Raw genomic sequence first — 14156 nt, 5'->3', positions numbered from 1 at the left:
TGCAGCATGAGAACCAACAATAAGTTAGAAGATTTTAACGAACATGAAAAACTCAATCTATGATGACACACACATACATCAACAGTCAGCACATGAATCTCAACAATAGAGACAATCAAATGTATTTTGCTGCAATGCATGCTGGGTACTAGCATAGTACAAAACTCCCAGCATGCATTGCAACATGAATAAATTATGCAGCTGAATTGTCCTATTATTTTGTTTAATTCTTAATATTTTCTTATATTTTTTGCTGTTGTTTTGTTGTGACTTAGTAGCTTTTCAGTGAAGTTCTGAATTGATCAGTTTATCTAAATATTTTTGATTGTCACCATTATCGAGATTCATGTGCCGATTGTTTATATATCTGTGCGGCAGCATAGTTTAAGTTTTTTTTTTTAGCTCATGTTTGTTAAAAGATTTGAACTGATTGTTATAATACTGCTGGATCTCATACGGCAGAAACACAGGGTTTGTAATATGAATGTATCATTGGAACAACATAATTGTTAGATTTAAAAAAAAACATCAGCGAACCAGTGTACTTCATGATGATTATAATACCATCAACATAAAACAGCCGGCACTTGATATCATGTCACTCTAGCTTTCTTTGAAGCTGCAAATGTGTTTAACAAACACACCGTCACAGCCGCCAAAAAAAGACAGAATATATAATAAGAGTTAAGAGCCCAACTAATGAAAACACTAATCACTGTTATGGTAAACACATTCGAGTTAAACCTCTGTTTATTCTCAATAAAAACTTTTTTAGATGTGTAAAATAAATAAAGTAAGTCTGGTTAGTAATAAGTGAAGCTGGTAAAACTGTTTGTGAAGTTGTTTAATCCTCCTCTTCTGAGAGCTTGAGCGATTTAATGTCTTCTTTTATCTTCAATTGATTTCATCTAAGGTTGTGGCTGAAGTCAGTTGTAGTTGTGTTTCTGCTCTTCTCTTTTTCTGGTTTCTTCTTTCCTTCCATGATTCTGCTTGTTAACAGGCTTATTAAAGCTGAAATTACTTCATATTTAATATACACATATTTTGTGGCTCAGATAAGGTCCAGTTCTGGTTAATTTCTTTACTCTTTGGCTGATATGTGGCATTGCTATGGCCTGCTTGTGGCTCAAATCTGGCAAACAGGAGTGGTCCGCCCAAGTGCCATCATTCCACGCTGCATGTGGGCCAGATCATCTTTCCATGGGTGCCAGATGTGGGCTGGGTCTGGGCCGAAACAATGTTGCTATGTGGGATTTATTAGGTCAGTAAACGCAAGTCCTAATGCATCATTTGTATTATCAACGTGAATATTAAAATCTCCCATGATTAGTGCCTTATCAACTGTAACCAGAAGGTCAGAGAGGAAATCTGCTAATTCTTTTAGGAATTCTTTATATGGTCCTGGTGGTCTATACACAGTAGCCAGAGCAAGAGATACATTAAATTTCTTTTGCATGTCTGACAGTGTAACATTAAGCAGAAGTATTTCAAAAGAGTTAAACCTGTATCCTGTTTTCTGGGTAACATTGAGAATATCACTATATATTGTTGCAACACCTCCGCCACGACCAGTCTGACGAGGCTCATGCTTATAACAGTAGCTTGGTGGAGTAGACTAATTTAGACTAAAATAATAATTTGGCCAGGTTTCAGTAAAGCAGAGTACATCAAAACTATTATCTGTGATCATTTCATTTGCAATAACTGCTTTGGGTGTAAGTCATCTAATATTTATGATCCCAAACTTTAAAAATTGTTTTTGTTCATTTACTTTACATGTTTCTGGTTTAATCACGATAAGATTTTTTCTAGATCCTACATTCAATTTATATTTTTTGACCTCACTATTCGGGGAACAGACACAGTATTAATAGATTGTACAGCGCAAGTACTTTTATCATTTAAGCAGGTGGAACATAAGTCATCATAATAGTTATTTGAGAATTGTCTTACTAGTCACATGGAGCGAAGTGTCCTGGAGATGTTGTCAGAGAGCTGTGTGGGTGAGACAGGAAGGGCTGTGTTCGTGGAGAATTGCTGTGCAACTTTAACCTTGCAGTGTGTGTGAATGTGCTCACAGAAGAACATAAGAAAGTGACATCGTGAAACTCAGCGCTGGCACGTCTCTGCTGCACATGTATGTAACATGCTTTTATTCACTCTACACACTCTCTACACACACCTGTCAGCATGAAAGTTTTGCTTTAACACTTGTGTTTTTACACAGAAATCAAGATTGTATGTGTGATATTTCTGGTAACTCTTGTTAGCTGTTTAGACTTTACTAGTTTAAGAGTCCAAAGATATTAGTGATGGGTTATTCTTGAAAGATTTGTTCATTTTGAATGAATCCTTTAATGTGACTTGCAGAACGAGTCATCTCGGGGAGTGATTCACTCAGTCGCTCATGCGCAAAATTCTATAGGTTCTGTACAATAAATAATCTATTTTACCTGTTTCAATCAATGCAGTCTGAGCTGGAAAGAGAACTGATTACTTTTTTTTTGTTTTTTTTATTAATGTCAAGGTACCAAAGATAAAAGTACAGAAAATGTCAATATTGCATAAAAAGAAGTGGCATTACATGCAAAGCACCATTTACAAACGCATGTAAACATAAAAAAGTATAAATGAAAGCTTTAACAAAATAAATTAAAAAGATTTAAATTAGATTAAAGATTAGACAGTTTTAACAGCCTCAAGATTTTTGAAAGATTAAATAGTTTGGATATACTGTTAAATATAATCCAACCTAAATTCAAAATAGCTGTGTTTGAGGACAATCCCAAACAATATAAATATCAGTTTCATTAGGGTCACCACAAAAACAACAGCTTGTATCTATGTCTGATTTAAACCTTTAAAAAAAAAAAACTTTAGCTGGGTAAAATCTCTGTAACAATTTGAATGAGATTTCTCTAACCTTGTTATTTTGTATTCCGAAAACAGAGTCCATACTTTTTTCCAATCAATATGACCCCATTCCTCCAATACGACATCAAATATGAAGTTGATAAAAGCTCCTTTTGAAAAAGTGATCTAATCTTATAGTTAAATGAAGGAACAAACAAAAATAAATAAATTAGTAATGCCTTTTTATGAACGTTAGATAAATTGTATGTGAGATTCCAGCAATATTATAATTACAGATCAATAGGAAAGGGAGACCCCCTAATTAGGAAAGTATTAATTAAATCTGTCTAATCCAATTAATTTTGAAAGTGTTGTTCAAAGAAGAGAAATCAAGGGAATTAAACCCACCATAATCATATGTGTTCATTAATAAACTCTTTATTACCTTTGTTACAACATTCAGTGTATAGAAAATAACCATCATGACATAAATTCATACATTTATAAACTGTAAGAAGTAAAAAGATGCAATTTGAGACCAGAAATGCAGTAACTGTATACTGTAAATTTTTTTGCCGTTAAATAACAGTAATTTTCCACTCCCACTGCTTCAAACAGTTTGAGTTTAAAAGCTAGCATTCCTATGATGTTAGTACTATGAAATTATTCCATTTGAGTCCACTGAGAAGGAATATTTCTCAATATAAAAATGCAAACACTTAATGTGTAGTAGTAAAGAAACTAAATGCAGAACTTTAACTTAAATCACTGCAGTTAATTGTCAGTTATAGCACACATGTATGTGCTGAAGTACTTAACACAGAGATCATCACTGTATTAGCGTCTTTATATAAAGCAGCAGAGTATCTGAATTTGTGGCTCATCATTGTCTGAAGCACAGGCTCTACTCTCCAGCACAATGGTGAACAACAAAACTGCATTAAACTACACTTCAAAAAATTTTGCCGTTAAATAACAGTAATTTTCTGGCAGCAGGGGTGCCAGTAAAGTACTGTTAATTTACAGCTCTTAACCATTATTTTACCGCTCTTATTTTTTAACAGTATTTTACCGTAAATTCTACCATGGAAATTAACTCCACTCCCACTGCTTCAAACAGTTCGAGTTTTTAAAACTACACTGTAAAAAAAATTGCCGTTAAATAACAGTAATTTTCTGGCAGCAGGGGCGCCAGTAAAGTACTGTTAATTTACAGCTCTTAACCATTAATTTACCACTCTTATTTTTTAACAGTATTTTACCGTAAATTCTACCATGGAAATTAACTCCACTCCCACTGCTTCAAACAGTTCGAGTTTTTAAAACTAGCATTCCTACGATGTTAGTACTATGAACTTATTTCATTTGAGTCCACTGAGAAGGATTATTTCTTAATATAACGATGCAAACACTTAATGTGCAGTAATAAAGTAACTAAATACATGACTTTTACTCAAATCACTTCAGCTCATTGTCAGCTATAGCACACATGTATGTGCTAAAGTACTTAACACAGAGATCATCACTGTATCAGCGACTCCACATTTACTGTGTTTATATAAAGCAGCAGAAAATCAGAATTTGTGGCTCATCATTGACTGAAGCACAGGCTCTACTCTCCAGCACAATGGTTAACAACCAAACTACATTAAACTAAACGATCTCTCTTGTGCAAACACACATTAATACAGTCAAGTTCAGTATTTACTCTCATTATCAGTGTATGACTTTGCCTAATTTTTTTTCTATGGATGTTCACAAATATTTTAGTTAAATTCACTTTTTTTTTTCATTTGGTAAATCTGACGTTTACATTTTACAGTATATTACTGTTTTTCCTTGACTTAACGGCAACAAACTGTAGAAAAACACTTTTTTGCTGGCAAACATTTATTTACGGCAAGAAACAGTAGAAAAACAGTCATTTACTGGCAGCAGGGGTGCCAGTAAATAACTGTTTTTCTACAGTTTGTTTCCGGTAAATTAATTACAGTTTATTACTGTTAAATTATGTTTCATGCTGTTTTTTCTTAATCTTAAATCTTTAACCCTTTAAATCCCACAAGAAAATCCTCAGTTTTAAATGAACACTTAAAATGCACACTACAGAGTGTTAGAGTAACACTGAATCAGTGAAGTTAATGAGATAATTCGGTGATTAATTGATGATTGAGCATTAGTGATAAACACCTGCAGAATAACTGAAGCAAAGAGAAACACAAAAACTACAAATTACTTCAACCACAGCCTTAGATGAAATCAACTGAATAAAAGAATACATCAAATCTCTCAAGATCTGATTAAACAACTACTAAAACAGCTTCACCAGATTCACATTACTTACCAGACTGACTTTATTTCTGTCAGATGTCTACAGAAGAACTTATGGAGAGTTAAATAGGTTTAGGTGTTTTTTTCACTACCATGATGGAGATCAGTGTTTACTTTAGTTGGGCTCTTGAACGTGACTTTTCAACAATTAAGTTTTTTTTTTTTTTTTAACATGCTGTAACAATGCGCCTTTGGAACCTGTTATAGCAAAACAAAAGTACACAGAAGAAAAAAAATCTGATGTTGTTTATAGATTGACAAGAACAAATACTATTATTTCTGATCTAATCCCGTGTCTCTTCTCTTATTGATACTACAGCATAAGAAGGAACACTGCTGAGCCATAAGTTATAAAAGACTGTTAAGAAAATTTCACTCATAATAAAAAAAAAAACCTTTGCTGAAATTTAGACAGAAACATCAAGAATCAGCGTATGAATCACAGCAATGGTGACAATCCATAAAATAAATGAACAGATCAGTTCTGAACATCACAACACATGCTACTAAAACTTAAAACAAATGCAACATGATAAGCACATAAGAATTCAAGAAAATAAGTGAACAATTCAGTGGCATAATTTATTCATGCCGCAATGCATGCTGGGAGTCATGGATGAGTTTTATCCTGTGCTGGTACCCATCATGCATTGCATCATAAACCTTTTGATTGTCACCATTGTTGAGATTAATATGCTGATTGTTGATGTATCTCTTTCAGTGTTGTGAGGACTGCTGCCCAAAATATTTAAAGCTCAAAAATCCATATCCAGATAATCACATTACCGTTCAATCTTATAAATTTGAAGAAACAAACAAAAGAAAAGTGTTATTCACTCACATATTTCAACACCAAATTATTATTTGATTATTATAACAACAAGTCAGTCTAGTAGATCATGCCTGACAGAAACAGTCATAATCACTTGATCATCAAGATTAATATTGCTGTAATAGATGTATCATAAAGATACAAATATAGCAATGAAACAAGGGTCAGGAGCCCAACTAAAGCAAACACTGATCTCCACAATGGTGATGCTAAACGAAACTAAGATTATCATCTACACCTCTGTAATTCTCAATAAGATCTTTTGATCTCTGATCTCTGATCTGATAGAAATAAAGTCAGTCCGGTTAGTAATGAGTGAAGTTGATAAAGCTGTTTGTTGATTGTTTAAATCTTCAGTTGATTTCATCTAAAGCTGTGGCTCAAGTCAGTTGTATTTCTTGTGTTTGTCTTGTTTCTTTTTTCTTCAGTGATTCTACTCATTAACAGCAGCTGTTGATTATTGTCTGAATTCACTCATTAGTTTTCATTCTCTCTGTTAGGTGGACTATATTAGTAAACTCATGTAGGGAATAGTGAATGAGGGAGTAGGGTGTGATTTGAAACAAGAGTGTCGACTTTGAACATTGTTAATTTACGATATATAGCAGCAGGCTACCTTCTCGAAAATGATGAATATTACCCAGAATTAGGGTTGCACGGTTTACCGGTACTACGGTAGTATCACTATACTAAGGGTTCAAAATACTGGCGGTGCCATTGTATTTTTTAAACGGTAGTATCGTCATTACGGTTCTACCGTAAGTACTGTTGTATATGGCTTGTGGGGCAGTTGATAAAATGTTCGAACACTTGTGTTGTAAATAAACAATATAGTCTTTTGTCTTCCTGACGTCTTTCTGTGGTGCCCTTTAAGCGCGCGAAAAACCTGTGTAGAATTTGCTCCTTAAATACCATATATGATATTGTTTTTTTCCCCCAACACGCATCTGATTCTGTTAATTTCATTTTAATTTGCAATGGTATGTTCCTTTAAATACAATAAATTTAAATACAACGTTTGACCGCGACAGTCTCTTGAAAAAGCAATTCACATAGTGAAATATGGAATTACTTCTGATTTTTATCTGATGATGAAGGAAAAAACCAAACTGCCGTGAATATCTACAGAGAATTCAAGCTACACAGCAAAATCCCCATTGTTAATTTAACACTCTTGAGTGTGGACTCATATAAACACTAAAGCAGTGTTAAAAGTAACACTGAAGCAGAGTTGAAGTTAATGAGATAATTAAGAAGTTAATTGAGTTATGATTGACCATTATTGAAGACACCTGATGTTAACAAGCAGAATCACCAAACGAGAAAATCACAATTTGTGTATCACCATTATAGTAGTCAATGTTTGCTTTAGTTGGGATCTTGACCCTTCAGTTATTATCTTTAGATTTTATGTGGCTGTGGTGACTGAATTATATCATACAGACAGACCACAGCAAAGGCAATCATGTGTGCCATTGATTGTGATTTGAGCTATTTGTTATAGAGTGACCTGAATGCTTGAGTTTAAGTTTCTTTACTGCATACATAAATTAAGTGAAAAAGAAAAGTAAGCATCCCAGCATTTCTGACATAGTATGACATGTTTTTAATAGTTAGTTCTACGTAAAAAAAAAAGTAATCTTTTGTTTGGACACACAGACATCAGGAATCAGCGTGAGCATCACAACAACGGTGACCATCAAAAAAACATGTTGAAGCCAATAAAAACTCATCCATGGCTCCCATCATGCATTGCGGCATGAATAAATTATGAGCTGAACTGTCTTTTTAACTTTTTATTCTAACTATATTTTATTTTTGCTGTTTTTATGTTCATTTTGTATCTAGTTTTGTGATGTTCAGAGTTGGTCTGTTTATCTGAATATGTTGTTTGTCACCGTTGTTGAGATTCAAACGTTGATTATTGTTATCTGTGTGTGCCTAAAATTACAATTCTTTAATTTAAAAAAATCTGAATCACTTGCAAGAGATACCTACAAAATGTATAGAAAATACAGATTTGTTCATTGTGGAATCAAAGCTGTGACAATCAACAATGGAAGTTTTACTTTGAGAAAAGACTGAAAATGAGTTCAGTGATTCATGTCAAACAACGATTACATTAAAACATAATCATCAACACGCAATGATTTTTGCTCTTGGTTTGACAAACAAACTTTAAAAATAAAAAGTTACAAGCCAAGATCCCAGCTAAAGCAAACACTGAACACTATAATGGTGATACACAAATTGTGATTTTACTCGTTTGTGATTCTGCTTGTTAACATCAGGTGTCTTCAATAATGCTCAATCATAACTCAATTAACTTCTTAATTATCTCATTAACTTCAACTCTGCTTCAGTGTTACTTTTAACACTGCTTCAGTGTTTATATGAGTCCACACTCAGAGTGTTAAATTAACACTGGGGATTTTGCTGTGTAAAGGGGGAAAACACAAGCAGCCTCAATAAGCATCTTCGGACACATCCCATATCCTTTGGACAGTACACAAAGGTTAGTGTAACTTATTTACCTTAAATAATTTATCTTCATTTTTGACAATGTCTTGTTTAACATTACAGTAAGGTGTTGCATATTATTCACGCTATCTAGAGAGAGGGACTGAAACGTTTTAAATTTAGCAGTTTAAACACTGCATTTTACTTTTTATATAGTAAAATTTTTTATTTATATATTTTTGTTGCACTTTTGTCCACCTTCCTGATGAATGGATTTCATTCTTTACAACAATCTTTGCAACGAAGAATGTTGTTATATTCATTAACATGACGACATCTGCAGTCTGTTCTTGTCAGCCCTTTATTGATTTATGTTAAAATCAGCTTGTTTAGTTCCTAAAAAATATTAGCGTTTTGAACGGTTCGGGTGAGTAAATTGTTAAATGAGCCTTTCACGAAGTTTTGTGAGAGTAATCACTTGCTTTATTATTGAAGTGAACAGACATTTCTTTTGAATGGCTCTGTCAATAATTAATTTAGAAAGACTGCCACCTACTGGATGTAGCAGTTTCCCATTTAAAGGTAGTCCATAAAATAATATTTTTTTCAGCATTTCATATATATTTCATGTATTTGGCATTTCATACTTAAAACTTCGTATATAAAATAAATACTCATTATTTATGCAGTTGTAATTGCAGTGTCACTTAAAGTGCAGCTTCAGTGCCAATTCTGCCGTTCTAAAATGTATTTTGCTTACACTGATTTCATTTGATTAATAAAAAAACACTTATTTTATTAAATGTACAGTACTAATATACAACATAAATGTAAACATTTTCTGTATTCTATTGTATTGAAAAAAAAAATGAAATGGGCAATTTAATATATACATTATTTTTATATTCTGAATTTTACAGCATTCAAGTACCGTATTTTTCTGACTATAAGTCCCATCTAAGTATAAGTGGCATCAGTCTAAGAATAGGTCATGACGAGGAAAAAAACATAAATAAATCGCACTGGACTATAAGTCACATTTATTTAGAACCTCTATGATTTCAGTGTAGACTACAGGAGCAATGAGCAGCACAGAGAGCCCTCTCGCCGCTGTAGATGGTAATGTTTTACCTTGGTTCATGTCAAATTAATTTTGATAAATAAGTCACACCTGACTAGAAGTCGCAGGACCAGCCAAACTATCAAAATAAGTTTGATCGGAAAATATGGTAATTAATTTCATATTTTTTCTTAATGTTTTTGTTGTTGTTGTTGTTGTTGTTTTCAGAATCAAAACCATGCTGCCCTAACTGGTGCCCAAGGCCACAGTTAACCCTGCCACCAGCAAGTCACAGCCCACCATCAACAGCCTCTGAGAAACCCAAGAAATTAAATTCTTAATGCAGTGTTAATGCTTAGAAGACACTGAGAAGAGTTTCAATTTGCATGACTTCATTACTGTACAGATGGAGTACATGCATGACACATTTTAATTAGTTGCTTCATGACAGTTCTTGAGTTTTTCAAAGAGCCAGTTATTCAATCTCATTAAAAAAGAATTCTGAAATTTGGTCTGTTTTCATTTATATCTTAGTATTTCTGACATTTTGCTTCATTTTGTAGAAATGAATTTTGAATTAATAAAATATGGCATGGTATCGTGATACTACTTGGTATCGTGATACTTCAGCTGGTATAGTATCGTAACATTTGTTTATGGTATCGTGACAACCCTACCCAGAATGCACCGTTTTAATGAAAAACAGTATGTTACTGTCGAAATTTGGCCGTTTTTTTACAGCGATTTTTAACAGTGTAAGACTAATAATGATGATAATAATAATGACTATGCACCCGTTTGTAAGGAAGCTTGTAAAATAATTTCTCTATCCAATGCTATCATGTCACTTGACAAAACAACGAACGATAGGTTAAAGCCTTTTATACAGTCTTTTTTTAATCATTATTATTACTATTATTATTAAACAATACAAACATTAAAAGATTAATGTTTGCATACTATTACTAGTACTACTAGTAGACGTTAGGTAGGTACCACTTAATATTTTAATTATATTTGATTAAATGAATGAAATGACTCAAAAAAAGATTTGTTTGTTTTGCTGAACGAGATGTGAGCGTTTGGGGGAGGGAAATGAATGCCAAAGCATTATTTGTCATGTTTTATGCGTTTTCCGAGAAGTTAAGCAACAATTACATATGTGATGAATGAAAGTCTCTTTGTCTCCTAACAGATTTCCATATGAATGCTGGGAGGAACACGCCATCATGCAGATTCTGGCTATGATAATGATGATGATTTTGATGATATCATCACATTCAGCTCTTGCAACTCAAAGTAAGAACTTTTGATGGGCTTTGTGTTTTTGTTTACTGTGTGTGTTAACTATGTTTTTCTATATTTTTGAAAGCATTTAAATCTGAAAAAAGGGTAAAGGGTAAAAAGGAGCATTCCTACTACTGAACCTTGTGGTACTCCATAATGAACTTGTGATTTATAAGAATCCTCTTCACTTACTGCTACTACTTGGGTCTTTCCTGTTATGCAGTGACTTATTACTTTCTATAAACATGTATATTTATTTATATATACACACACACACACACACACACACACACACATACGTAGCCAGTGATACGATATCTCAAAAAATTATATGATACGATTTGATCTGATACAGAAGTATATCGATCGATATATCTTTTTTATATTATATATCTATTTTAAACAACCAATATTTTTAATAACTTACAAATGCAACTAAAATATAACATAAATATTTATCAGAAATTTTTACACTGTAAAACCTGACAAATAAACTTAACTCAAACAATTTGAGTGAACAGATTGCCTTGATTCAAAACATGTAAGTTTTACAACTTTGCAATTAAGTGCAGATTGAGCATTAGTGATGAACAGCTGCTGTTTAGTGAAATGACATTCAGGAGTATAACAGCATATTATATTGAGTGTGTATGTGTGTGTGTGTGTGTGTGTGAGAAAGAGAGAGAGTGTGTGTGAGAGAGACCTTTGCGCTCTTACCTTAATGTATTTCAGAAAATCACAATGTACACCTCAGCTTTTAGAACTACATGGAGTAAAAAAAGTGTATTTATGCACCTGCTGCCTTTTAATGGTGGTGAAAGAATTATGTTTTTAAGTGATGACGTAAGAAGCGCTGTTTCCGGGTCCAGGCCTCAACTTGCTTCACTTGAGAATATGACCTCAGCAGCCGTTTATGAGCACTGTTTATTCATATTGATAATTTAAGTTAAACGCTTTCAAACTTACAATATACACTACAGTCTCCGTGCTCACAGCGTCCCAAACACAAATAATTTTTATATATATATTTTTTATATTAATATTTTCATTGTCTGGCTATCTGGTACTTCGTTATGGAGTTAAATGTTAATATTATAACTTTTTTGCTAGTATTCTATAACATTGTGAGTTTATATTAGCACCTTTTGTTGTTTTCTCATGGTAACTGATAGAGCGTTTGGACACGGATGCGCTGCTACGTGACGTCAGACTTAACAAGCGAATAGACTAAACAAAAGCAAAGTACATGGATTTAAACACTTGCATGCCATCGTGCTGGATATTTAATGGTGAGAAGAGCAGCAAGCAACACAACAAAGGGCTTGAGTTGTACCAAAGTTTTAGAAATGATTATGTAGCGTGACCCCTCCAGCGAGCTGCAGCTTATTTGAAGTTGGTATTGCATTTTGGTTCATAATACATTATGTTCATAAATTTGAAGCAAAGTAGATTTTTTTTACAGGATTTTAAGGTTTTAAACTGGCTTTACCATCAAGAAAAGAGGAGAATTTCACATATTGGCCATCTGTACTTTTCACCATCAAAAGGCAGCAGGTGCATAAACACACTTCTTTTTTATTGTTTACTCCAAGTAGTTCTGAGAGCATGAGGTGCATATTTAGATTTTTTCAGATACTGTACATCAAGGTAAGTACACAAATGTCTCTCTCACACCCTCTCTTTCTCTCTCTCTATCACACACACACACACTATAATTTGCTATTATACTCCATATAACTCCATACAAGCCAGAAACTAAGCATTTTTTTGCACAGGCCTTTCTAAAGGGTTAATGGTCCCACCTAGTGATCAACTGTAAAAAATAACAAATGTTACCTCTTCCCAACAGGGAAAACCACCAACAATCAAGAATCTCACACACACACAAACATTATAATTTGCTGTTATAGTCCATATAACTCCATATACTAGCCAGAAACCAAGCCCTTTTTTTGCACAGGCCTATTTAAAAGGTTAATGGTCCCACCTAGTGATCAACTGTAAAAATATTTTTTTTTACCTCTTCCCAAAAGGGAAAACCACAAACAATCAAGAATGCATGATTATATGGTGTCATGGCTTCGCAATCAAAAAATGTCGTTATAATGGAAGTCAATGGGGCAAAAACAGCCACCAACAACAAATTAGGGGAAAAAAATTTTAATCTAATGCTGCACAAAAACTAACAATGTCATCGTTATCTATAAATACAGTACAGATATTTCATAAATCATCCCTTATTCCTATTAAACATAGTCTTTAGAGTCTTAATTATTGTCCAACTTCCATGAAAACCCTTTTGGCCTATATAATCTAACATAATCTACAATTTAACAAAATATACAGATTAGATGCATTCATATTTATAAAAAAAAAGAAAAAAAGAAAAAAATATATTTCATCACAGTTTCTGATGTTTAACAAAATACTTGAAAAATTACACATGCACAGTGTCATCAGTTCATCGGTTCTCAAATAGACGCGTCCGGCAGAAACGGTTCTCGGTTCAGTGTACTGGTGATCCGAAAACCGATGCAACCAGTTCTTGACTCGAGAACGAGAACTGCTCCAGAAGTGGGCGTGTTCGTTCGTCATCTGGCTCGGCTCGGTTTCATCTTCAGTTCTCTCTTCACAGCAGTTCAGTCAGTTTACTGTTTGAGTAAATGAATTACTCGGGGATATTGGTTTATTCTGACTCAGAGAGATTGTCAGTCATGTTAAAAAAAGTTAACAGTTTAAGGCTTTTGTGCATTAATGCTTACTGAAGACGCGAATCGTTTCAAACAATCCAGTTCAATTTGGTGAACTGGTTCAATAAGAAGAACCAGTTAAATCAAACGACTCGATCGCAAATCGGACATAACTATATTGTTATTGTTTTGAATAAAAGCAGCGTTTTTGTGTATGTGTGCGTGTGTTACAACAAATGTTTTAGAAACATATGGTCACAAAAGCCAGAGAAAAAACTAAGGCAGAAATGAAGGGTCAAGAGCCCAACTAAAGCAAACCCTGACTTTCAATGAAACAATAAATTAAAATCTAAACCTTAGTTCATTCTCAATAAGATCTTCTGTAGACTTCTGACAGAAATAAAGTCAGTCTGGTTATTAATAAGTGGAGCTGGTGATGCTGTTTGAGGGGTTGTTTAATCAGATCTTGAGATATTTAATGTATTTTATTTCAGTTGATTTCATCTAAGACTGTGTCTGAAGTCAGTTGTAGTAGTTCTTGTGTTTCTCTTTTCTTCTGTGATTCTGTTTGTTTACAGCAGCTGTTCATCACTAGTTCACAATTATCACTCAATTAATTACTTAATTACTTAATTGCAATGTA

The 14156-nt window shown here is 33.4% G+C and overlaps 1 protein-coding gene across 3 annotated transcripts in view; it reads left to right on the top strand.

Annotated features, from left to right (window-relative positions):
- LOC113058201 (uncharacterized) overlaps nucleotides 1–14156 on the top strand; it is a 64068-nt gene that overhangs the window by 33320 nt on the left and 16592 nt on the right. For 2 of the 3 annotated variants that reach the window (XM_026225889.1, XM_026225890.1), the window contains exon 2: nucleotides 10732–10835. In XM_026225889.1, the coding sequence (XP_026081674.1) occupies nucleotides 10766–10835 (70 nt within the window). In that variant the 5' untranslated portion in view covers nucleotides 10732–10765. Of the gene's footprint in view, nucleotides 1–2032; nucleotides 2138–10731; nucleotides 10836–14156 lie in introns of those variants that run through there. The other variant, XM_026225891.1, reaches the window with a different exon arrangement.

Source organism: Carassius auratus, chromosome 40 (assembly GCF_003368295.1).
Source record: "Carassius auratus strain Wakin chromosome 40, ASM336829v1, whole genome shotgun sequence".
NCBI lineage: Eukaryota > Metazoa > Chordata > Actinopteri > Cypriniformes > Cyprinidae > Carassius > Carassius auratus.
Note: the sequence above shows the minus strand (reverse complement) of the source record. Positions and strands in the feature narration are given on the sequence as shown.